The sequence below is a fragment of the Muntiacus reevesi genome, chromosome 4, assembly GCF_963930625.1.
Source record: "Muntiacus reevesi chromosome 4, mMunRee1.1, whole genome shotgun sequence".
Taxonomy (NCBI): Eukaryota; Metazoa; Chordata; class Mammalia; order Artiodactyla; family Cervidae; genus Muntiacus; species Muntiacus reevesi.
Window position 1 is genome coordinate 105,318,452 of NC_089252.1, and position 25,926 is coordinate 105,344,377.

At 50.8% G+C, this 25,926-nt stretch overlaps 1 protein-coding gene across 1 annotated transcript in view; it reads right to left on the reverse strand.

The window, feature by feature from the left end:
- Nucleotides 1-25,926, reverse strand: part of CACNA1D (calcium voltage-gated channel subunit alpha1 D) — a 344,029-nt gene that overhangs the window by 98,419 nt on the left and 219,684 nt on the right. The window contains exons 9-10 of the mRNA XM_065933482.1: nt 15,520-15,689; nt 401-488 (exon numbers count right to left, since the gene is read on the reverse strand). Of these exons, the coding sequence (XP_065789554.1) occupies nt 401-488; nt 15,520-15,689 (258 nt within the window). The remainder of the gene's footprint in view (nt 1-400; nt 489-15,519; nt 15,690-25,926) is intronic.

Genomic DNA, 25,926 nt, shown 5'->3' on the forward strand with positions numbered 1-25,926 from the left:
TGTTTTGCCATACAAGCCCCTCAAAGCACTGACGCCAGCACCAGGCTCAGAGAAGCCGTTACCCCCAGCGCCGACACCCAGAGGGTCCGGCCTTGGCAGTGCCTCTTCTTCTCCACCAGCACCTAATGGACACAGGGGAATTGCCGGGTTACCTGGCTCAGCCCGGGGCAGGTTCCATCTCAGCAGGACGGACCGCTTTGGAGGACGAGGCAGGTGGCATGCTGGGGGCCTGGGGGGCCAGAGTTAGGAGGAGGACCAAGGGGTCCAGGGTGAGCCCGCCCACCCCTCTTGCATATGAGGCCATGGCTCCAGGCTCCACCGAAACCTGGGCGACTCACTCATATCTGCTTCTCTAAGAAGCCAGGAGGAGCCAAGAGGACAGCGCCTCAGCCCCACTCACCAGAGACTCCCGCAGCAGCCTCGGTTCTCGCCTTCTCCGCTCACGTTCTCTGTGTTCACAGACTCCGTCTCACTGGTGGGCATGCTGGCTGCGGGGAGAAGAAACACTTTAGATGGTGGCGTGGCTCCAGGAGCTGGTGATGGACAGGGAAGCCTGGCGTGCTGCTGTCCACAGGGTCGCAAAGAGTCAGACACAATTGACTGAAATGAACTGACCGGCTGGATGCCCTGCGCACCCAAGGATGGGACGAACGTGATCTCTGCCTCCACGATGAGCCTCTGGGAAGCTGGCCGGAGGGTGAGGAGCATGATGAAGGGCCCCCAAGGACCTGACTGGCAAAAGGAAGTGCTGAGAAGCCAGGTGTCTCCACAGAGGAGCCTTCACTTCCATGATCTGCTGAGGAAACCCAGAAGGTATCCCAGCAGGAAGAAAAACCCACTATCCAACTTCCCAAGGAAAGAAGCCTGGGGACCAAAGTGCGTCTTGTTGCCGTGGCCAGCGCCAGCTTACTCTTTTGATTTCCAGGTTTTCCCTGAGAGGCCATCGCAACATCTCAGTTACAGCTAACATCTTTCCTCGTCCCCAAGTCAAGAAGTACTCTAGAACATCTGTGAACAAACCTAAGATTTCATAAACAAAGTCTTACTTTAAATATACTGAAGGAGAGGAGATATTATCAAGGGAGGAGCATATGAAGGTACCAAGCAAAGAATCTCTTTAAAAATGGAAGTATTCAATTCATTTTCTGTTAATCCTATCTGATGTTCTTCTGCCCAGCTTGTGAAGCCAAGATGCTGAAGACTGCCAGTTAGATTAATAAAAAAGACACCATTGACCAAAGATGCCTGCACTAGAGCTCAGAATATGGTCCTATGGGGGAAGAAGGTTTTCTCCCAACCAGTGATCAGAGGGCAAAGCTGTCTGTGGTCCCAGTGCACCAGGGTCTCCAGGCACTTCTCCCTTCCCCACAGCATGGTATCAAGCAGAAGCAGAGGAAATGTTGAAATGTACCCACTCAGGTCAGGAGGCCCAGGGACCCACTCAAAAGTCACCATCTGGCATATGGGTGTTTTCTTTTCCTCCACTTGATTCAACCCTAGAAACATCACCAACATGTGCTAGAGAGCAGGCGGCAGAGGAGGTGAGGGACACAAAGAGGGACCCAGCTCTGCACCTGTCCTGGAGGACCCAGGGGAAAGGCAGCATCCAGTGGACTTCCGTCCACCATGACCAGAGCTACCTCAGGGGTCTGGGCAAGTGCCGTAAGGAACGACTCACTCTGCTCTGGGGTTAGGGGCCGTCATCAAAAGTCAAAACATGGGAGAATCACCCCACACGTGCATGTCTTTGCCCTGATGCATAATTGTGAACTGCAGTGACCTTCTGGTTTTGGAGACCTGATGGCGTCAACAGGAAGGCCTTTCCCCTGCAAGCTCTGCCCATATGGCTCCTCCTCTGAAGGATGCCTGAGTTTCAGCTGTAAAACCTGGCAGTGGAGCCTGGAGTGCCGTGGGGAGAAGTCTGAGGCCAGCCCAAAGGAGCGGGACCAGAGAGCTCTGTCGGTGCAGCTGCACGGCCGTGGACCCTGCTCGGGGGAGAGACAGGGTGTGAATGACAGGGATGGATGTGGACCTGACTTGATGGCCCCAGAGAACTGAGAAACATCTTTTCTGAGGCACCAAAGAAGACCCCATCCCTTCTGTGAGCACCCAGAGGACTGAACCCGCCAGGGTGAGGGGGTCTCAAGAGCCATCTCCAGGCACAGTGAGGCAAAGGCTTCAAACGAGAAGGCAAAATGAGCAGAATTACAGACTATATAATACAGCCAGTACTCTCACTTTTCTTCCTTAGTCAAGTCAAAAGAAACCAACGACAAATTTGATTCACTTTTTCACAACTCCATGCAAATACACAGACACAAAACCAAACAAAGCATAAACAAAAGCCCCACAATCCAATCACAGAAAAACCTTAAACAAAAAGCTCCATCAAGAGATAGAAACACACATACACAGGAGGCTGCTCATACAATTTGCTTCTCCATGACTATTTCATGTCTGACTTCAGCAGAAAGACTAAAAAGTCGTGAGAGTCAGCCAAGTTCACTGTTACAGGTTACTCCCACAGGGTCACCCTTTTCTTCAGGAACCAGACAAAGAAAATCATGGTGGGAGACCCTTACAGATATGACCAGGAGTCATCTCCATGGAATGTTTTTCTTGGTGGTTACTGCCACTACTGAGGGGAGAGAAGCTGAAAGCAGCAGGGAGGTGGGGGCCACTGGGCGGATGAGGGTTCTCGGGCCTCAGCGGGGTCCTGGCTCTGCCCTGGGCAGTCCCACCTCTCTCCAGGCTTCTCCAGGTCCGGTCTGTAAAGTGGGAACACTATCTCTACGCTCTGGAGGGTCACTTCCCTCTACAACAGTGTAATACTTCATGGTTCTAATATTAATCATGCTGTAAATTCAGCCACTATGTCCAAGAAGAGCAAACTTCTTTTCATGGGCAAAACTCTGTGGCTTTTTACTCTCTGGGGCCATGTCCCATTACGCTATCAATAGAATCACTGCATGTAAGCTCTGGGAGTTGGTGATGGACAGGAAAGCCTGGTGTGCTGCAGTCCATGGGGGTCACAGAGAGTCAGGCACGACTGAGTGACTGAACTGCTGAACTGAACTGACCGAAATTCAGTCACTGTTTCCAAGAAGAGCAAACTTCTTTTCATGGGCAAAACTCTGTGGCTTTTTACTCTCTGGGGCTATATCCCATGATAATATCAATAGAGTTGCTGTGTTTCACTCTTAAAGCTTGTTTTTCAAACAATCTGATCCAAATAGATAACTTACAGCCTGCCCATGGGAAAGGTGGGGGGACGATACTTTGCATTTCTTGTTTCATGTCAACTAGCGACTGAAATGTACAAGCTGCTTCACAGACTGAGGTTGGGGGTGCAGAGATAAGAAGTCAAACTGAACTCCCCAAGCAGAAACTGAGGCTGACTGTGGGGCTCGGTGTCAGGACTGTACTGACAAAGAGAATCCTCCTGCTCAGCAAGCGGGCTCCATCCTTCAGTGGTTGAGAGCAGGCCTCTCAGGTGGGCCAGGTCTAACTTTACCCCCACATTTGTGACCGAACATCTCCAAGGCTTTTTTCTCATCTGTTAAAATGGGGTGTGCTTTAAACTTCACAGGGCTGAGGGCAGAACTGTAAGAGAGAAGGTACAGAGTGATCTACAGTGTCAGGCCGTCAGTGAGGCTTCTACATGACGAATCCATCTTCTCAGAAAAGCTTTTCTGGAGCTCCCTGGAAGCAAGGGGACTCTCTCTGGATGATCCAAGTCCAGGGTCACTTCACCCCACCCACTTCTACAGCCAAACAGAGGATTCTTGCGTGAACAGCCTTCCACACTTCTGACGCAGCCTTGGCCTACACTCCCAGTTTGTATCACATTTTCTGCCTTAAGCTAAGTTATTTTAACCTATTCTGTTGTATTGAGAGCAACTTTTCTGTTATCCCTATTTGACGCCTGCAGAGCCACAGAACCCTAATAAACAAATCTGCTCTGGAATCATGCCCCCGGGGGCTCAGGAGTAAGAGAGTAAGGGGCAGGTGGAGGAAGAGAGCAGTGACTCCACCAGAACGTGGTGACCTCATTTGGTCCCGGAAATAGATGTGGATCCAGTCCCTCCACCCGAGCCTCTGGCAACCTTCCCATCCCGTCTCTCCCTCCTTGTCATAGGAGTGTTCCCTTTTTCAGAAGCATACAAGACACTGGGCCCAGTGGGCATAACCAAGGAGCTTGTTTGTACATTAAAACATTTCACCCTTCACTTGCACCAGACATTTTTTTTTAACGTTCCTAAATTGATATGCACCTCACTTCACTTAGCCCCAATAGGATCTCATCTACATTTTAAAAAATCAAGACAGGAGAATCAGAGACTGTTAGAACTGGAAGGGGCTTCTGAGAGGACATGAACAAACGCTGTGATTTCACAGATGAGAGAACCAACCCGCTTGCCTTGGGACACACAGCTCAGATGTGAGAGGAGAAAGCTCTCCTGTGCCACCACCCCCATGCAACAACCCTGTGGCTTTGGTACATCCTTAAATACACTGCTGTGTGATTCAGTATCAGTACATGTTGGTATGTGCACTGGTATACACATAAAACTCCACAAATCAAAAAGCTCCCAAAACCAAGTAAGCCTGTTACCTGCCAGCTACGCTGTGCAGTCCTAATGACCCTCATCAACCCCTGGAAACCTGGGGTAGAGCCAGACCACTTCCAGGGGGTCAGCCCAGCAAACGGGCAGGGGGGTGGTTATACAAAAATACAGGTGTGCCAGAGACTACTGGGACTTCATAAAAGCCCAAACAGAAAGACTCATAAAAGCCCAAGGAAGTAAACCCACAGACGAGTTTATCAGAACACGTGGCATTCTCCCTAACCGGCTGCCTCAGCATCAGGACCGCCCCATTCAGAGTGACCACTCTGTCCCCGTGAGCGTTCAGCATTCACTGCTGACAAAGGACTAGGCCTAATTAGGGCTGCAGCAGAGAGACCCCCTCAGACAGAATCCGGACCCTCCTATAGACGGAGCCAGGGCCATCCGCATGCAGAGAGGCTACCAGTCCTTTTTCCTACACATTTCAGGAAACTTTAGAGCTTTGTTGAAGAAGTTTTCATTTTTTAAATATAAATTTCAAAGCAATTTTCAATGACTCCAGCTGAAACCAGGCATTAGAACAAGCCTGTGGCCTATGCCGCAATTCTGACTGGCCCTGCATCTGCCAGATACTGTGATTTCTAGGGAGAGCCCCAGGGCAGCCCCTTGGGCTTCCAGCGTGTGTATGCTGAAAAGGGGCCTCCAGTGGTAGGTTGGCGAGGGGATGGTGCCAGCCAGCAGCCCGGGACACCCTGGAGTGTGAGCGAGAGTTGCCAGGGCCTCCCAGGCAGCCTGGCTCCGCCCTTGCTCTCCGTGGAGAGCAGGTCACACTATTTCTCTCTAGGATCTAATTGTAGGACCTGGATGCCATCATGGGTGATGTCACATGAAATAAACCAGGAAACGTGCTGTTTTTCAGGCCAGCTCAAGTTACCTTCACCACCATGTAAACATTCCTCTATCTACCATCTCTCTGAAGGACAACGCACTTCTCAACTGAATCCGCCTGGCCTGTGGATTCAGAGGGAAATCAATACACAAGTGCACGCATGCACATGGGCATGGATGCGCGTGCCCAGGAGTCAGAGTGCGTCTGCGTGCGGATCCAAACAGGCAGCCCCCAAATTCTGGCCCCTCCCCCCACTCACAGGCACAGCAAAATCCCAGACCAGCTTCCTGCCTCCAGGACAGACGTCAGAGAGGCTTGGTCTCTGTCATTGCCGGGACAAGTCCCTTTTCTTCCCAGGGCTTAGTTATTGCATCTGCAATTGGTCAATTTCATCTCTAAGACCCACTTACCTCTGACCTGACAGGACTGCTGTGAAGAGAAAACACTCATAGGTTGTTTGGTTCTACTCCCAGAACCGAGGGGGTTTCTCTCGCATGCCCCGCCCCCAGCTCAGCAAAGAGAGCAGGAGATGAGCAGTACCCTGAAGTCACAGCCCACCCCTCAGGAGGGTGGCCAGGAGGCCAGCAGTCGGCCTGTTACGGCTGGTTCCACGTCATCTCCAGGCAGGGCACCCTGGGAAGTATGCAGCACAGGACAGAGCAGCCCCCAGGACCCTGGCGACCCTTGCCAAGTGAGCCTGGAGCTCGGCAGGCCCCTCCTGGAGCAGGTCACATGGACAGCCTCGCTCACAGATGTCCCGGGCCTCTAGGAACCCAGTTCCCCTGTTCTCCGCGGGATGCGCTTTCTTGCACACTCAGGGGTCTCTTCGAGCATCTCCCTCTGTGCCCCAGCAGCCTAAAGCTTCTCGCTCTTTCCTTTTAAAGGAGGGGGCAGGGGAGGTCAGGTTAGATAACTGAGCAGTGGCAGGATCATAGCTGCCTTCCTTGGGGACAGGGACTCTGCAGCCAAGATCTTGTGTTTTTATCTTATTTTCATGACAAGCACGAGCAGCGCCATAACGTCCCCTGGAGGAATCTGCCTGTGCTTGCTAGGGGTGACACGCTCAGCCGTCACAGGCTCACAGACTCTCGTTGCTGTAAAGAAGCCAGGCTCGTGTTGGAGAATGTGGGTCAAGGCCAGACCAAGGTTTCTCTGTCTAAAGCAAGAATTATGCCCTGCCAGCAACTATTTCTGTATGACCAGTGACAGTGGGGGCACAGCATCCCCATGAGGGCTCCCACCCCACCCGCATCACCAGTATCGCCAGGGGCCTTCTTTTGGGTCTCTAAGTATTTCATTAAATAAACAAAATACAGTAAGTTGTCTGAAAAGTTAGCCTGCTTCCTAACCCTGCAGATCTCAAGGCTAACCTGGAATTCTCAAGAATCCTTGAAAAGTCACAAGGCCCAAGCACCAGCTGAGGAGGTGGTGGGGGGACACCTACAAGCTCAAGGAGGGGTCTCTGCTCTCCTGGGATAGGAACCACTCGTCTGCTCACGGAACTTCTCAGAGTTGGAAACCTAAGTCAGTCTTTGCAAACTTTTTTCTGACACCATCACAGTATTTCCTGCTTAGCGGAAGCCCATTTTTCCTGCAAAGGCCTTAGGAGGTCCCCACGCCCAGCCTCCTCTTCACAAACCCAACTCCCAGCACAGCAGTGGCACGAGTCAGCTGTCTCCGCCCCAGATTCAGGCCCACTCTCAGACAAGTTCCTTCTCTCGGAGCCGCCATGTGCTCTCAGAGTGACAAAGGGCTCATATCTGTACCCACTCTCCCTTTCCACTTTGGGACCTTCTGAGGAGCGTAGGACTTGAACACATCCTTCATTCAGACCACCCAAGACTTGCTCAAGTCCAACTCCCATCACCTCTGCACTTGGCATTCCCACGAGCAAGCAAACAGGACACTGTGAACTCTCTGCTCTCCTGGCAGCTGGCGCTGTGTCCCCAAGTCTGAATCTTCTCATGGAGGCTCCTCCAAGGTTGTTCCTTCAGTTCAACCTTGGAGGAGAAGCACAAGGATGGCTCCAGCAGGCAGGACACCAGCTGTCTGTATAACTGCCCTGCATGGGGACAGTCCTGATGCCAAGCCCAGAGATTCCGATGACAGGCTGTGTTTAGCATCATTTTAGAGCATAGACTGAAACTGTTTCCCCCATAAGCCCTTTCCTCATTCCCATTTGTAAAGGCAAGTGCCCCCAAATCGTGACATCCTCTAGAAGTCTATTTTTAACTTCATTCTTGAAACTAGCACTACTAGCTTTAGCCTGGTCCTGGGCAAACCAGCCAGGGACTGCAAGATGCAGAGGCCAACTGAAACATGTAACCTGGAAAAGAAAAATCAATCAAACAACATCACTGGAATTTCCAAACAGTTTAGATTAAAAAGCATCATTTGGGGGGAAGTGTTTAAAAAGTCTGTCTTCCAGTCTAAGAATATTCATGCAGAATTAAATAAATCTTCTGAGTTGGTTCAGCTGCTTCTTTAAAAGGTACAGTTCAAACAAAGAGGAAACTGCAATGCTGTCTTGGCTAAGACACATACTGGGGGAATAGACAAAAGGAAAACAGCACGAACAAGTTTCAAGGAAATCAAATGAAAATACAGGCATCTCACAAACACACCACACAGCACATGCAGCTCACACCATGCCATGTGTAAGGAACAGGCGTCTGAGGTCTTGGGAGGAGAGTCTCCCGAAGAGGAAGTTCAGGCTCAGCAGTTTACCGTGATCTTTAGCCCTGCGTTGGCGAAAGCAGCAAAATCTCCTTTTCTTCTTATCCTCTTTTAGCAAGTCGGCCACTGTGACCCCTTCAGTGGAACACAGGCAATTTCATTATGCTTCAGTAGAGGGCAGTAACAGCAACGCCAACAGGCCTGAGGATGCTGAAGGCGGCCCGTCCACCGGCTCTGATAGGCAAACCCCAAATCTGCCCCCCTCCCACGGAGAAATCTACAGTTCAGGACCTGACCAGCAGAGTGAACGTGCACCTTCCGTGGCCAGGATACTACTACGCCTGTCTTCAAAAGCCTGTCCTATGCAGACACAGAAGACAGACCGGTGGACACAGTGTGGCAGGGAGACGGTGGGCCAAATGGAGAGAGAGGATTGGAAACCTGTACATTACCATACATAAAATAGATAGCCATGGGGATTTGCTGAGTGACACTGGGAACTCAACCCGGTGCTCCGTGACTACCCAGAGGGGTGGGAGACAGGATGGAGGTTCAAGAGAAAGGGGACATATGTATACCTGTGGCTGATTCACGTTGACATGTGGCAGAAACCAGCATAATATTATAAAGCAAATAGTTTGAAAAACAAACAAACTCCCTGTCCCAAATGAACCACCAACTAACCCACTCTGGACAAATGTTCCCAAGGTTTGGCATCCCGTCTAGGAGGGGCATTAGAGAGAGGGCACATTGGCAGGAGTCCTAAGTGCTGACCGGCTCCGTGAGTCCAGCCAGCATCACCCCATGCAGCAAGACACTCGGGGTTAAAGCAGTGGGTTCTGGACCTACACAGACCAGGTCTAATCCCAGCCCTCCCACGAACTGGCTAAATGACTGTGGATGTGTTACCTAACGGTGTTAAACTTTAGTTTCTTCACTCGTAAGATGTTAATAACAGTTGAGCCTGCACTTCAGAAAGCTGCTCTAAGAGGAGAACAGTACATACAGTGAAACATAATGATACAAGCACTGGCGAGGCGCAGTCAACCACGACAACTCCCTTGTGACCACTGGGTCTCAAGACAACGATTCCAGGGTCTCCAGCCCCAGACAACTCTGTGATACAAGGGGTGCTCCAGGCTGGCGAATCTCTACAGTAGAGGCCACATGCCCCAGGGCAGTGCAAGGGCAGCAGAAGGAATGGTGAATGGACACAGGGCAAGCTTTCACACACAGCTGGTCAGAGAGGGAAGTGATGCCACTTGGCGTAACACTCACATTTCTGAAACAGGCCTCCTCTGGGACCCAGAAAAGCCATTCCTGGTCATCGCTCCCACAGGAGCCTGGGCACCGGTGGCAACACAGCTGAGGCATTTGGGGGCTAGAGGCGGCGAATGTGCAGACTATGGCAAAACCTTGGTTCAAATCCCAGTTCTGCAGCCGTCATGCGGCCCCGAGAGGCTGCTTCATCTGTCTGTGCTTCGTTTAACTCTTCTGTCAAGGTCTCGCCTCACAGTGGTGTGAGGAGTAACAGACTCGTGTACCCACAGCCCTCAGAAGAATGTCTGGCACAAAGGAACCACCTGGTAAATGTGAGCGATGACCTGGTGTTCTTTCATTCAACCAGTAACCACTGGGAGCTCAGACATGTGACAAAGACCCTGCCAGGTGCCAGCCCCCCGTGCAGAGCCCCGGAATCCTGCCTCCCTGGAGCTCCCAGTCCTGCGGCAGAGGAAGACAGCGATCACGTGAGCAAGCATAAAACTACAACTCTGGTAGCTGCTCTAGAGCCCACATGCTCCATGAACCACACAGTCCACTGTGGCAGCTTTAAACCGGCCATTTATTGAAAATAGCCAAAATGTTGTTTCAAAACATGGAAGGATAGCCACAGAACACGGTTCAGTGAAAAAAGACAAGTGGCAGGGCCAGCTGTGCTGGGAGATCTAGTGGTGAGGACCAGGGAAGGTTGCCGTCTGTGCAAATGCAGGTTCTCACGTGCACAACTGACGCCAGAAAGAGCAGGCTCCCAACTGCCAAACCTGCTTCTCTCTAAGAAGAGGATGAGTGAACGATCATGCTCTATACACCTCGGTATTAAATGAATTCCTTACAGTGGGCAAATAGCACTTATGTAATCAAAGTATATTAAAAACAAACGCTGCTCTGAGTCAGAGCTTCACAAACCTGGCTGCCTCATCAAGGCAGTGCAACCATCCTGAAGTCCGTCTCCCACCGGCTCCCAAGAGGCCAGACGCCGGCAGATGATGCCTCCCAGGACCACCTGGGGTGGGGGGGTCTCCCATAATCCCAGCACTGGGCTCCCTCCAGAGAGGGCAGTTGCCCTGGATGTATGTTTACCCTATGCAGCTCTAACTGCTGCTGTTTGCTTGATAGCTTTTAATTGAATGTTTTCCATTTTGAACTTGCACCCTGAGGTGGTTTAACCATGATGAGAGCAGTTTTGTAAATCAACATTTGAAGACACAACCTTTTTCAACAGGACCAACAAATTTCCATGCCTTGCGCTTGCACACAGCTTTGCCATCTCTGGTTTTCTGCCCACCCCACAAATCAAACATGGCTGTAAAAGGCATCAAAGTGACACATACAGGCGGGAAGTGACAGCTGTGACAACCCTGTGTGCCGAGGGGGCAGCATCCCAGTGGGAGGCGGGCAGGGACAGTGCTCACAGCCTCCAGGACTGACCTGATGAAGAAAAGACAAGGGTTCTCCCCTGCAGTTCTCTCCCTGCTGGAGTTTTAGGGTGTCCTTCCCCTCCCTTCCTTTGGGCATCCAATATCCCCACTGACAGGGAATACGGATCATTCATAGTTCCCGCAGGAAAATGCCTTGCTTTTCTGGCCAGAGTTTTAGAATGAGCTTCCTTTAAAAGGATTCCATTATTTTTAATGCTATTTTTTCTTAAGGACTAATCACTGACAATGAGAAGAGTTTAAAATAGAATATGAGGCTTTCAGATTTTAATGGCCCCAGCAAAACTCCATTGTTCACTCAGAAGCAGCTGCATACGTCTAAAAAATCACTTTGAGATTTGGCAGAGTTTCTTAAGGAAGTCGAAGCTCAGCAAAAAGATAGATAAATTATCCTTGAAAATATCCCAAATGCTCAGGAACTAACTTCCAAGGGAATCTTGTCCATTCAATTAATTGTGTAACACTAGCTTTCTAACAGCAAACGTAGGGAACAGGCATCATAAATAATCTGTGGACACACAAAGCCAGAGCTACCTGTCACTGTGGTCCCAGACAGCCCTAAAGCTAGGGACCGCACTGCCTCTCTTCCGTCTTCTTCCAAGTGTGACACTTGGATGCTGGCACTCAGGAGTCCCCAACTCTGGCTTCACACTGAAGCCTCCAGGGAGTCACATCTGGGTCCCGTCACCAGAAAACGGCATGGGGGTGAGGCGTGGCACCAGGAGGTAACCCCGCTCCCCAGGTGACTGCCACGTACAGCGAGAGCTGGGCACGACATGTGCAGGCAGTGACATTTAGTAGATCAGAGAGAAGAGATAACGTGAGCACATCTCCAAGTGCTTGATTGGACATCTGTTCTCTGACACCAAGGTAGAAACAGACTTCAAGGGCCAGCAAGTTGGGCTGCTCTATCTCGAAAGTGACTGAGTAGACAGATTTGTTTTCTATCAATACTTGAGAACCTTGTAGTTCTTGAACAGTAAGGAATAGGGACGTGGGTCCTAAAAGGTGGGTCCTCCCTCTGAGTTTGGGTAGGGATCTAGTAGAATCTCCAAAAACAATTTTGTTTCAAGTCAAGTTTTCCTGGAATTTGACGACAGCAGCAGCAGCAAGTCCTCTGACAGCTGTGGCAACTCCTACCAGTTACAGAACACTTAATTCTCATGACAATCCTGTCATGAGGCAAATATCTTTCTCCACTTCCAGCAGGAAAGGAAACTGGGGCTCAGCAATGTTGGGTAATGTGCCTAGTGCTCTAGTCCAAATTCCAAGTCACTCAACTTGATAGCAGCCACCTCCAGACAAGGGACGTGGCCATCCTCTCCAGGCCCGCCCCTGTCTTCCATGGGCTTATGAAACCTGCTGTTATCAACGGTCCCCTCTGTCTAGGCTGAGCCTCAGCCATCAGGGAGGTCTCTTCTCAAACTGTCACTCAATTCCTCCATGTCTGGGAAGAAACCATCCCAGTGCACCTCCAACCCAAGTGAAAAAGACAGTCAGCAGAGTCAGCATCCTGAGCCGGTGTGGACAGTCAGGAGCTCCCCCCGCCCTTCCCCAGGGAGGACACAGCACAGGGCTGGGGTGTGGGTGAGCCTCACACACTCAGGGGGGACATCGGCAATGCCCACACTTCACGGCCTGCTAACAGGTACGGCCAGACTTGGCATGGGTGGGTGCTAAGTCAGCCACTGTCGGCGGGTAAGGAGGACCACAGAGGTGAGCCCCTCCTCCCTGTGTTTCCGTGACAAAGGGGAAATGGCTGGCAGCCACGGAGGCCCCAGTGAAACCCTGGCAGGGCTGCTCCCCCAGGAAGTCCAGGCTGCGGGGGAATGCACTCGCTGGGAGCGGGCTTGGGGCTCTCTTCTCAAGTCAGTTAAACCTCAACACGGTTCCCACAGCCTCGGATCTAAGTTTCCAATTCCAACCCTAACCCGCCGGGGGTCTGGAACTCTGATGACTGGGGAAATACCAGTCTCCTGGTATAATGGCCTCGCTCCCCAGGACACCCCAGCACACGAGCCCACACAGTGTCAGCGTGCACCACAAGGAGGTGCCGTTCCAGACCAGGCACGAAGCCGCTCCCGCATGCTGACGCAGAGCCTCACTGCGCAGGGCAGAAGCCACGACGCTGACATCCCCGAGACACAGAGCAGCTTTCTGGGGATCGGAGCTCCCATTACACAGTGAATTCTGAGGCTCTGCAACTATTAAGAGGGCTTTCCTTCCTTCCTTGCTTATGAAGAAATACACTTAGGGGTTTTGAACATGTGTACCACTCTACCTTGTTTATGCCATTTCATTAGTGTGAGAAGCACTCTCCTTCAACCTTCCACAACCAAAGGCTATACTTGTCCCTCAGAGCGCAGTGGGGACACAGCCTCTCCCGCAGGGCCGCCCCTGTATCCCCCCTCATCCCACATCCCCATGGCCTCCTTGGGCTCCCATGGCAGACTGCGGGCCCTTGGCTACGATGCCAGCTTCTCTGCTCTGTCTCACAGTCAATTCTGTGGGAAGGTCTCCTCGGGCAGAGGCACTGATTTTGCCATCAGATGTTTCCTCACAGGCAGCGGCAGGACATAGGAAATGCACTGGACCCTCAGAGTGACCGGGAGACACGGGCTCAAGTCCCGCAGAAACCCCTACTCCTCAGATCACAGGCCACAGAACAGTTCCAGCACAACGATGCTGGCTCCACGAGGCGGACCCTGTCTGTGACTAGAGGGTGGAGCAAAGAGGAGACGAAACGATATCCGCCTGCAGGAAGGCCCCGCTCAGCCCCTACAGGACACACCTGTGCTGACAGACCAAGGGGCCCTGCTCAGAAGAAGGGACAAGACCTGTGTCTGTTTATACACAACAGGTGACATGCTGTGCAGAGCAGGGCAGGGGGCTGGTGGAGCTCTGCGGGGCAGCCTCAAGGCCACAGCTTGGGAACCAAGAGGAAGAGAGTGGGACAGGCAGCCCTGAGCCGCAGGCTTGTCTCTGGCCACGCTGCAGGGACAGGTGCTCTGTGAAGGCCACGGGATTCTGCGGCAACCCCCCCAGGCAGAGCTGGGCCAAAGATGTATAGACACTCCCTACACCACATCACCAGATATGGAGCTCACGTGAATGCCCACTTAGAAACTCTCATCTCATAGTCAAGGAACCTAGTCTAATAAAGTGTTTCCTGGTTCCTTCGCCCTCAGAGGGCGGCCCCCAGGCTCTCCTTGAGGAGGCAGCGGTAGCTGGGGAAGCAGGGGTTCTGCACACACCAGCAGCCCCCTCCGCCTCCCCCAGTCATGAGCACACAGGACTGAGTCAAGTGTGCATCCCTGATGACAAGAAACACTCTCCACGGAAGCACAGACTCAGAGTCCCAGGCTGGGGCCAACTCGGTCAGGCACGCCCTCCACCCTGGGTCTCAGCCTCCGCTCACCCATTCTCCCTGCACACCCCTGGGCTCCAGCCATAGGAGTAGCCCTTCACGGCCTCCCTGAGCCTTTGTTTGCCCACCTTCATGTCCTCCTCATACCACTGCCTCGCCTCGGAATGTTTTGCCTGACACATCTCCGGTCCATCCATCCTCTGAGGCCCAGGTCCCAGGGTGCACTGTTCAGTCCTAGACGATCGTGGCCAGCCCCCATCTCCCCCGCCATCAGCCCCCGGTACATGGCCTGCCTCCTCTCGCGACCTGCACTCATGTCTCCTGGCGCTGCATTCACTTGGGTGTGGGCCTGTCCTCCCCACCCCAGAAGTCCTCCAGGAATCTGCACGGCCTTGCAGAACAGAGGCCTGACTGCATACGGTCTGAGGGGTTCTATGTGGGACCTGCTCAGTCATCTCCCACAGGGCGGGGCCTAATCTGATTTCCCAGGCCTCTCAATGGACCAGCACCCTAGATTTTTACTATCAGCTAGTCTAGATTTAAAACCTATCACAAATGGCTTAAGTCAACTCTACTGCTGAATTTCAATTTCCACTTTTACCAGAGGCACAGACCATCTCAAGAAGAGTAGGAGCAAGAAAAGCATATGATAAAAGAGATGCTTTGGGTGACAGTGACAATTCCAGTGGTGGGCTGAACATGGACCTTCCTGCTGCAGGAAGGTGCCTGGTGCCCAGTATCCCAGTGGGGGGGGGGGGGGGGCAGCCGGGTGTGCTCTGGAGCAGCCGCATGGACTCTCATGCCTCCTAACACTCCCCTAAACACTGAACAGTTGTCTTCTGGCGGGTGATGAGCTGAGCACTTGGCGTCCCATGTTTGGTGCAGATGGAAGCCACTTCAAGGAGTTGAAGGGTGAACGTGGCCCTACTCCTCAAGGTCCCTTCCCGTAACTCACTCTGAATTGGAGGACCCACAATTTCATCTCCTCTGGTGCAAGGCACATACTCATCTTACCACACCTTTGCCCCAGAGCTGAGGCTTATTGTATTCCCAGGGCACAAAGAGCATCCAGCTGACCCTCTGCAACCATAAAGCCACAAGACAAGATACATATCTGAAGCCCACGCCCCAAGCAGAAATGCAGAGTCAGTGCAAATGGGCTCTCTGATGTGCAGGCTGACAATTCAAGTCAGAGAGCTAGAGGGTGGCCTGGGTCTCAGAGCAGAAGAGATACCTGCCGCCGGCGGGCATCTGAACGGCACACGGGCTCTATGGGTCCCGAGCAGCAGAGGCACCACTTACTATTTCGTTTGCTCTCCTCCCCTCCTTCTTCTTCATTCTCAGGATCAATGTCTTCTGCTTGCGTGATCCAGTCCAAGTAGCCCTTAAGATCCTCTTCCAGCTGCTGCTTCTCCCGGAGCTTCTGGAAGTCTCCCCGTGCTTTTGCTTTCTCCCTTTCCTTCGAGAACTCTCTGAGGGGGCCAAAGAGAACAGGTACATGTCAGACGTCCCCGGGACCCGCCCTGAGAGCCGTCTGCCCGGCCGCACAGCAGTCTTGCGGCAGGACACACAGCATCAAATACAGTCACACAAGCACACATGGGGGCTACACACGTGGACAGGACACACGGCAGTGCCTTCCCAAGCAAGACTGTGGGGGTCAGAGCTGCAGAGACCACGCCAATGCACATGCACATCCCTCAGAAAACCAGCGCCCCTCGGGAGCTCTGTGCTCCCAACGAGCCGGGGCCCCAAACACCATGTGTTGTCATAGCAGGCCCTTGATCCCCCAGCAGGGGCCTGGACTCACGAGATGTCCCCCTTCCCGCAGAGCCTCCTCAGATAGCGGGAACGATGCTTCAGAGACAAAGGACCCAAGGGGGCTGAGCTGTGGTCCTAGAGGGCTTCTTCCAGCCTTGGAAGTAACACTCAGCATCCTAATGTGTACTGGCCCCTTTGTCCAAACCGTGAGCCCTGAGACCCCACCCCCACACCTTGCAGATTCAGCCAGAGTAGCGGACAGGCTCAGAGCAGAGAGCAGAGAGCCCTCCCCCCACCCAGACAGCCCCGCTCCCCCTTCCCAGACAAGAAATGGAGCACCCGGGAAGCGCTGTTATCTTTCTTAACTGTCGCTTCTTGCCATGATCTTTCCCCCCAAAGTCCTCCCCATAGGAGGGGGAAAGGGAGCATGATTTGTTGCCCATTTATGGGAACACCTGCCCTGGAAAGGCTCTGGCAGACGAGGAAATGTTCCCAACTGTTCATGGTTTACTCTACTTTTCCTGTCTGCAAGCCTGGATCTCTGCGTATCTACAGAATCCCACACTGGCTGAGGCAAGGCAGGAAGTCAGGCTGATGACTACCCAGTTCTCATAGACGAGGAACCATCTGCATTTCCAACCGTGAACTGTCACAGGAGCCAAGGTATGCGTGTTATGGATTTAGGAGGTACAATTACAAAGCTGCTAAGAAAGCAGGCAGTGCAGCTCCTGCACGCAGACCACTGATGCCGACGGACGCCACGTCTGCCCTCCTTCCAGTACGAAGCCAGCGCATCTCCCCTGCCGGGACCTTGTTAACCCAGCCCAACCGAGGAAGGGCAGGTGCCATGCTTAAAGTCAACTCTGCTCCCTCTCCCCCTGCCCGCCCTCAGCTCTGGGCTGTGGGTGGGCTGAAGAGACACGTGAACACCCAGTGACACTGATGCTTCGGGTAAGACACCAGGTCCCTCTCCAGGGTGCTGGCCTCTGCCCGCCCCCACTAGAAAGGACACCTTCACTGCCCCTAAAGTTTTCAGATGCCCCAGGATCTGTCCTTTCTGCTAGAGTTGGTCCGTCCCACCTTCACCTGCTGAGAAGTGAGGAGGGGGCAAGACTGTGGGGCATCCTGAGCCTGGCTCTCGGGGGAGCTGACTCAGGGGGTTCTCGGGGCGAGCTGAAGCCAATCAAGGCCTAGAGCCTCCTGGAGAGAACACCTTCCCTCTCAAAATGAAAGGCCTCTGAAGGCAGCACCTTGTTGCTCACAGAACCATATCCTGAGAACAATATGGGGTTTCTGAGCCTTGGCTTCCGGAGATACCAGACCTGAATAACTCATTCCTGGGCAGGTTCACCAACTGAATCTGAACTCTGAAAATGTCACACCTGAACCAGAATCTTCTCCTTGAACAAGTGGAGGGCCTAGAGTGTCACATGTCAACATGAAAATGCATCACATAATCTGTCTCTTAAATACATTGTAAAGACCAAGCCTGTGGGCCTTCAAGTCTATTGTTTACCAAAATAGTTGTTGTTCAATCACTACATCATGTCCGAATCTTTGTGACCCCATGGACCACAGCACGCCCATCTCCCCTGTCCTCTACTATCTCCCGCAGCTTGCCCAAATTCATGTCCATTGAGTTGGTGATGCTATCTGGCCATCTCATCCTCTGCTGCCCTCTTTTCCTTTTGCTTCCAATCTTTCCCAGCAGAAATATCCTAGCATAAACCTTTCTGTGTGTTCGACTCTGAACTCAAGAGTACTCAATTCACATGATAATGTACAAACAGGGTGTTCTGATTCTGGCTACATATCTCATCTGAGTTCTTAAAAAAAAAAAAAAATTACTAAGATAGTAGAAGAGTCACTCCTAAGCTTCACAGGGGAGCTGGCTTTAGTAATACGTTTCATTCTTACATCAGAAATACAGAAGACCATCTAACAAGCTGCCTCACTGCTGCACATTCTGGTAGTTGGGGCACAGCAAAATACACCTAAGTAAAATCCTTTTGTGACTACACTTTCTGAGACTAAAAAACACTGCCAAGTTCTGGCTTGTGGCCCATTTATTGTAAATACTAAAGACTATTATAACTGTTCATGTAACAGAATTGTTAATATAAACTCTCTGAATTGATTTTAGACAGTTCTGAATGGCCTAATACTTAGCAGGCATGTAACCTTTCCTGATTTGGACAGAACTGAGACTGACAAGGCATAAATCTCCTGTCGTCTCTGAGATGGAATGGAGGAGAAGGTGCAGGTAATGGGCTCTTTGTGACAAACTCAGGGGCCCCATCGCTCCTCTCAGACCACACTGGGCTCTATGTCTGAAGACCTGGACTTTATTCCCCACTCTGATCCTTTTCTGAGCTTCAGTTTCTTCACCTGCAAAACAGACATGCTACCTTTGCTCCTGTCTCACAGGGATGAAGTCAGACATTCAACAAGACGCTATCATGAACATCACAAAGCACTGTACAAACATGAAGTTCAAAAGTATAACATTTAGTTGTTGAATCTGGGAATAATAAAAGGCAACTAGAGGAGGTTTCTCAAGTACTGAAAGGAGAAAAATTGCAAATGGCTCTGAATGGGCTCTAAGCTGCATGACGCCAGCGGAACTGAGGGAGGCACAAAAGGACATGTGGGATCCCAGGGCGTGGAGTGACCTCAAAGAGCCAGAAAGAACCCCATCAACCCTGTGCCGCTCTCTGCCCAGTGGAAAACAACGCATTCACAGCAAAGCCTGCATTCCGGAAAATCTCACCTGAGTCCACTGAAATGTTATCAACTTCAGTGGACGATGAAAACAGTTTTCCATTTCATGTAAGAATCTGTCATTCTAGAAGCCTAGTACTAAGGGATTAAATAACACTCACTATTATAAAAGTTAATTTAACAAGTCTACTGGTAGAAACCACCAGACTTTTGCAAGTGACTAGAAATCTGACACCTCACATGTGAGAGAAGCCTACCTGTTCCAGATAAAGTCAAAGTCGCTCAGTCGTGTCCAACTCTTTCGACCCCATGAACTACAGAGTCCACGGAATTCTCCAGGCCAGAAAACTGGAGTGGGCAGCCCTTCCCTTCTCAAGGGGATCTTCCCAACCCAGGGATCAAACCCAGGTCTCCCGCATTGCAGGCAGACTCTTTACCATCTTAGCCATCAGGGAAGTCCAAGGACACTGGGGTGGGCAGCCTATCCCTTCTCCAGGGGACATTCCCGACCCAGAAAACAGACCGAGGTCTCCTATATTGCAGGCAGATTCTTTACCAGCTGAGCTACCAGGGAAGCCAAAGGGAGATTTTAAAAGTGCTTGGAGAAAAAAGTATATATATGGGATGCAAATACCCTTTGGATGCAAAAGAAGAGGAAATAAGGAAACCTTATCTGAAGATTAAAGCACAAAGGACTAGAGGGCCCCAAGCAGGAGGGACACTAAGTGTACCTTTTTCTATAATCTAACTTTGAGAATCATGCTAATATTTTACACATTAAATTCTTAATTAAATCAACAAAGATAAGATGGAGAGAAAACACCCTTAAAGTAGAAGTGAAATAAATGAATCTGATTGTTCTTCAAATGAGTGTCATAATCATCCTGAAGGAGAGAGACACAACTAGTTCAAGTAGTTTACGACCATTTGCTATATGCTCTTATCAGCTGGGCAGGGCTGGGATGAGGGTGGAACCACAGACAAATGCTGAACTCTTTTTAGTAAGCTTGTTTTTTTGCAGTGATATGGATGAAACCTTGCCGAAATGACATTAGATATATTATAGGATTTGGCATCCGGTCCCATCACTTCATGGGAAATAGACGGGGAAACAATGAAAACAGTAACAGACTTGATGTTCTTGGGCTCCAAAATCACTGAAGATGGTGACTGCAACCATGAACTTAGAAGATGCTTGCTCTGTGGAAGAAAAGCTATGACCAACCTAGACAGCATATTAAAAAGCAGAGACATCACTTCACCAGCAAAGGTCCATAGTCACAGCTATGGTTTTTTCCAGTAGTCATGTATGAATGTGAGAGTTGGAGTATAAAGAAAGCTGAGCGCCAAAGAATTGATGCTTTTGAACTCTGGTGCTGGAGAAGACTCTTGAGAGTCCCTGGACAGCAAGGAGATCAAATCAGTCCATCCTAAAGAAAATCAGTCCTGAATATTCATTGGAAGGACTGATGCTGAAGCTCCAATACTTTGGCCACCTGATGCAAAGAACTGACTGCTTGGGAAAGACCCTGATGCTGGGAAAGATCAAAGGCTGGAGGAGAAGGGGACAATAAAGGATGAGATGGTTGGATGGCATCACCAACTTGATGGACACAAGTTTGAGCAAGCTCCAGGAATTGGTGATAGACGGGGAAGCCTGGTGTGCTGCAGTCCATGGGGTGGCAAAGAGTTGGACATGACTGAGTGACTGAACTGAGGATTTCACAAACGAGTTAATGTGTCAAAGCACTTGGGAGCCAGGGTTCTCCCTGTGGAAGGAGGGACACAGAAAGATGGGAGAGGGAAATAACCCTTTGGGGATGGACTACAACTAGGATGTTGATATGAATTCATGATTTCTAAAGATGTACACATATGACTATATGTATGTAAATGTATCTACCTCCTAGCTCTGTCAGAAAGACCTAGAAACAAAGACATTCCCACTGCTGGTAGCTATGAGCACACCTGGCATCCAGATCTTGGTCTCTAATACTATTTCCTATTAAAAAGATCAGTAGACTTTTGAGAAATGGCTGATTCCAGGGATGAGGCAGGGCAGATATAGGAATAAGAAGAAAGTGCTAAAAAAACGAAAACAAAAACAAAACGTGATGGGATATGAAAAGCCACTGGCCAAATCTGGGATAATCTGAGCCCCTGAATAACTAAAAACAGTAAAGAATTTTTTAATATTAAAAAACCAGTCCACATCCCTTATAGATAAATTAAAAAGCAGACAAAATATTAATAATAAGTGATTTTGAGTAAAAGATATCTAGACTGTTTACTAAGCTGTTCTTGCAACTTTTCTTGTATGTTTGAAATCACTTCCAAGAAAAATTTGTTCAAGCATCTGGAAAACATAATCATTCTGAAAGTGAAAGTGAAGTTGCTCAGTCGTGTCCAACTCTTTGTGACCCCATGGACTGTAGCCTACCAGGTTCCTCCATCCACTGGATTTTCCAGGCAAGAATACTAGAGTGGGTTGCCATTTCCTTCTCCAGATAATCATCCTAATCAACTGCAAGTTTTTGTTGTTTTACATTCATTTCCGCTTACCAGGGAGACTACAGGCTTACTCCCTGGTGGCTCAGAAGGGTAAGAATCCACCTGCAGTGCGGGAGACCTGGGTTCAATCCCTGGGTTGGGAAGATCCCCTGGAGAAGGAAACAATGCCCACTCAAGTACTCTTGCCTGGAGGATTCCATGGACAGAGGAGCCTGGCGGGCTACAGTAGTCCATGGGGTCACAAAGTCAGATACGACTAAGCAACTTTCACTTTCACAGGTTTATTGCAGGAGTGGACAATACTGTCCATTTCTTTCTTTCTACATCTCTCTCTCCTCCATGCAGCCCCTGCCTCAAGCAAGCATGCAGGAGATGAGGTAGAAAAAGACATAACACACAGCAAAACGAGCCCTACTCCCTTAGAGGCCAAAATGCACCAGGACAGAGAGCCCACGGTTCCTAGGATTGTCCAAAGCCCAAGAAGAGTATGTCCCATAAGGAGCAACCTCCCAGGGAAGAATCTCCCTGCCAGCTGGACCTGACAACTGCCAAGGGTCTCACTGGCCCGTGTGCACACAACTTTCCCACCCACTGTGGCAGCTGGCGGGGCTGCAGCCAGAGCATTTCCTTGGGGCCTGTCTCCCTCCTGGCAGGTCACCATCAGTGCACACCTGGACCCCATCCTGGAGCCATCCTGCTCAGAAGGCCTCAGGGCCCCTCACTGCTGTCCTCAGGTATCAAGGTCAAACACCCAGGTCCGGCACTCAGGGATTTTCAGCCCTCCCCCACCTGCTATTCCAGCTTTATCTCCACTTCTCATAGATGCACACCGTGTACTGTGGCTCCACTCTTGTCTGCTCGCCCAGCCCCGTGAGCCTTTGTCCACAAAGCTCCATCCACCCAAGCAGACTCTGCCCATTCTGAATTCCAGCTCCCTTGCCAAGACCCAGCCCTCCGTGGTTACCCCAGTCAAAGAGCTCTCCTCTCCTCGAGAGCCCTCTCCACACTGAATGCCAGCCGTGGATCTGAGGGCACACCCTCCGCCTGCCAGCCTCCTCAGGGGTGTCCTTAACAGAGCCCCACGCAGTTCCTTACACCTCATCCTCACCAGAGTGTGTGGACAGTGAGGGAAGGCTGGTATCATTCTCATCATACAGAGACTGAGGACGGCGAGGCTGGTTAGACAAGTCCATCCAGCTCCTGAATCCACCCTCCTAAGGACCTCAACATGGGCCATAAGAGGAAGAGAGTAAGCACATGAAGGGATTAGGATAGAAGTCAGCTTATAGTCAGGCCAGGAAAGGGCCTATATTCTTGCCTAGAGAATCCCCCTATGGACAGAGGAGCCTGGGTAGGCTACAGTCCAAAGGGTCACAGAGTCGGACACGACTGAAGTGACTTTGTACGCGCGCACACAGTCAGTCCAAGACAGGTCTTAAATCTCAAACTGAGAGCTGTGCTTCCCTGTAGGCAACAGGGAACCAACAGAAGGTCTGACAGAAGAGAGTCGCCATCAGCTTTGTTTTACAGGAGTGACAGGTTAAGATGAGCTCATATAAGGAGAAATTCGGTGAGGAGGTCAGTAGGCAAGGAGTAAGCCTTGGGTGATGGACTGTATTTAACATCAATAGGAATGCAAGTAAAAGAATAACAGGATCCTGATAGAGTCCCCAACTTTCTTACACGACCTGGAAAAGCACCTATGAAGCCTGACATTGCTGCTCTTTTAATCATCCTCCACTTCACAGTCTGGTCACTGTGACCTTCACCCCTTTCACATGGTCTCCTGGGTCTGGCACATCCACCACTATCTTCTCAACTACTACAGACTTTCCTGTGGGGCCAGGTGATGCACCACCTGCCAGGTGAACACTCCCTTGCCTAAGTGTGCAGGCAAGAAAGGCAGACAGGACGCCAGATGGAGAAGAGATGCCACAGAGGAGCCATACCCCTGGTCCTCAACCTCTGGAAGACTCTGGAAGCAGACCTGCCGTGTGCCCCCAGGGAGAGGGTTGACATTGCAGAAGACTGCTTTCAGCACAATAGAAAGGAAAATTTCCTAATAATCCAAGTCTACCAAAAATAGACCAGGCAGCCTTGGAAGCAGCAGCTTCCTTGAGGGGGTACAAACAGGGACCTCTGATAGAAAGACTAACCCACTAGAGGAAAAGCCGGTCCACAGGATATGGTGAAGACCCTGCTGTCTGTCTTCCCCAGGCCCCATACCTCATCGCCTTGTCCCCTCAGGACAGCACGTGCCCTGCGCTGTATTTGATCGTAGCTGTAACTCGCATCTCCCCAGCCTCCTGAATGGCTCAGAGGGCTGCAGGACGCCCCACTGCTTCCTCATTTTCTGCTCCTTCTCCTGGGCAGTGGCCTAGTACCCTGGCAGCCAAGAAGCAGAAAGGCTGAGAGTGATTATTAGAAATGGCCATGAGGGGTGCTGCCTGCAGAGACCCTGGGGTGCTCACACAAGCAAAGACCTTCAGATGGAGCGACACTGAGGACAAGCCTGGGCCCCCGCCGCCCCTCACCCATGACTGCACTGGCCCTGGATGCCAGCTAACTCCAGCAGCTCCAAAGGGTCTGCGCCAGCACAGCTTGGGGCAGACTTGGTTTCCCGTGGGGGAGCCCAGCAGGCCACGGCCTCTTCTCTGGCAGCAACGGTGCCAACGGCCTGGGTATCGGGATGTGGATCTGGAGCCCCGGAGTGGCTTTACAGTCACTGCCCACAGGCCCCATGGTCCCCAGGCAGTGCTGGCAGGACCAGGAATTGCACTCCCATTTCACAAATGCCCAAAGTGAGGCTCCATAAGATGATCCCACGTCACACGCCGGGTAAACAGGACAAAGGACTCTGAAGCAGGCTTCGACTCAGGGCTCTATTCACAGGATGCACGGTCCCTTGGTCTCCTGGCTCAGGAGACGCGTAGGCTGGACACTTACTGGTTGGACCAGCGAGGGAGGGGGCAGGATGAAAAGCATCATTTACCCTCCTATCTTGATTTTCTTCCAGAGCCCCAACTCGGGCTTCCAGAAAGGTGCTCGTCGCCCCACATGCTGTCCTTCACGCCCCAGAACCAGCTAGTCACCCTCCCGGGATCCCCTACATAACTCCCAGCCGGGAGTCGGGCACACACTGCTCACTCTGCAGAACTCTAACACCGCCCGGGATTCACAGGCCTGCCGCCCGAGCTCTGGGAGCCCTGGCTTAGTCAACACTCCCAGAAGGTGAACACTTGGCCTGAAGCAAACTACCACCCTGGAATGGCAGCACAGGTCACACGTGACGGCTGCCAGTGCAGAGGGACGACGCACAGTCCGCTCTGGAATTTGTTATTTCTCAAATGCCCCGTGAAATACATGGCCACTGGAAATCATGTTGATCTAGAGATGGAGTTGTTTTTCTCCTTGGGCTGTAATAGTATTTGTTTTAACCAAACCCACACAAATAAAATTTAGACAAGCTAAATGCTTTGAAATTTATACACACAGCACAGAGAAAACAAACACAAACAAGCATGAAAACCTTCAGTGAGCGAGGCCAATGGAATCACTAGGACTCGGATTTCTATTTAAGAAAAAAAGGGACTCAGAAATTCATTAAAAACTAAAACAAACTCCCCGCAAAAAGCAAAGTAGAGGGGGAAGTTGAAGAAGTCACTGATTTTTATCAGCAGAGGCTAGTGTTCTTTAGACCTACATTATTTCCCCTACACAGAAACACAGAGGGAATAAAACAGAATGGTTCAAAAAATATTTTGTTTAATTTTTTGGAAAGCATGTAATTTCAGTTTGTGTTTGAGGAAACTGGGAGCTTTATTTTTAAAAATCAACAAGAGTGTGTGATGTTTCATACACAAAAAATTAATTATTGATACTGGTTTAGTTCAAAGTTCATCCAAGTCATTGGCTCTGTTCCAGTTTTTCCTCCACTGCAAAAAGCCAGGAGCAGTCAAAACGTGTTCTTTCTGCATGAAATAAATAGACCAGAATGGGAGGTGGGCTTTGGACTGCAGCACCCCATCTCTAAGATCTGATCCCCTGCAGGTAACACCCATGGAGTGTAAGAGGGCTAACGGGTGACAGCGCTCCTCAACACAAGTCAGGCACCGGCCACCAAGAAGTGGATGGTACTGCGTGCATGCCAAAGGGACAAGAGCGTCTGGACGGCCCTTGTTTACACAGCAAGGATGTCAGGGAAAATGAACAACAAGCACACTTCTAATCACCCAACTACAATATGGCTATTCTTTGGGAGTGCACTCCTGAAAAAACCCCAAGGGGAATCCTTATGTAAAGGGACCCTGGACCTTCTCATTTTCCTGTTTGCAAAGGTTTGGGAATATTAAGAGATTTTTCTCAAACCAATCTTCCTCTTTTCATGTCCTTGGCTGCTTTTATTGACATCCACGTCCATGAAGATATGTTATATAGAATAGAGTTAACGTCTTTGGGGAGATGCACCATTTTAAAGGGGTGTTTCCTAGCTTTTAACGACTAAGGAGAGTTATCTGCTGTGAATGGCAGGTGGGCCACCTGAAAACACCCAAGCTCGGGGCAGGATGGCATTTATGCTGCCGCAGAAGCAGCTGGGTATGGATGGAGGGAACAAATGCGTGATCTGTCTGGTCTTCTTTTCTCTCTCTCCTGGTCCTTTCTGACCACTCCCTGGCTTGAACCCTGTGCTCCAGCCATCCTAAAATTCCCTCATTT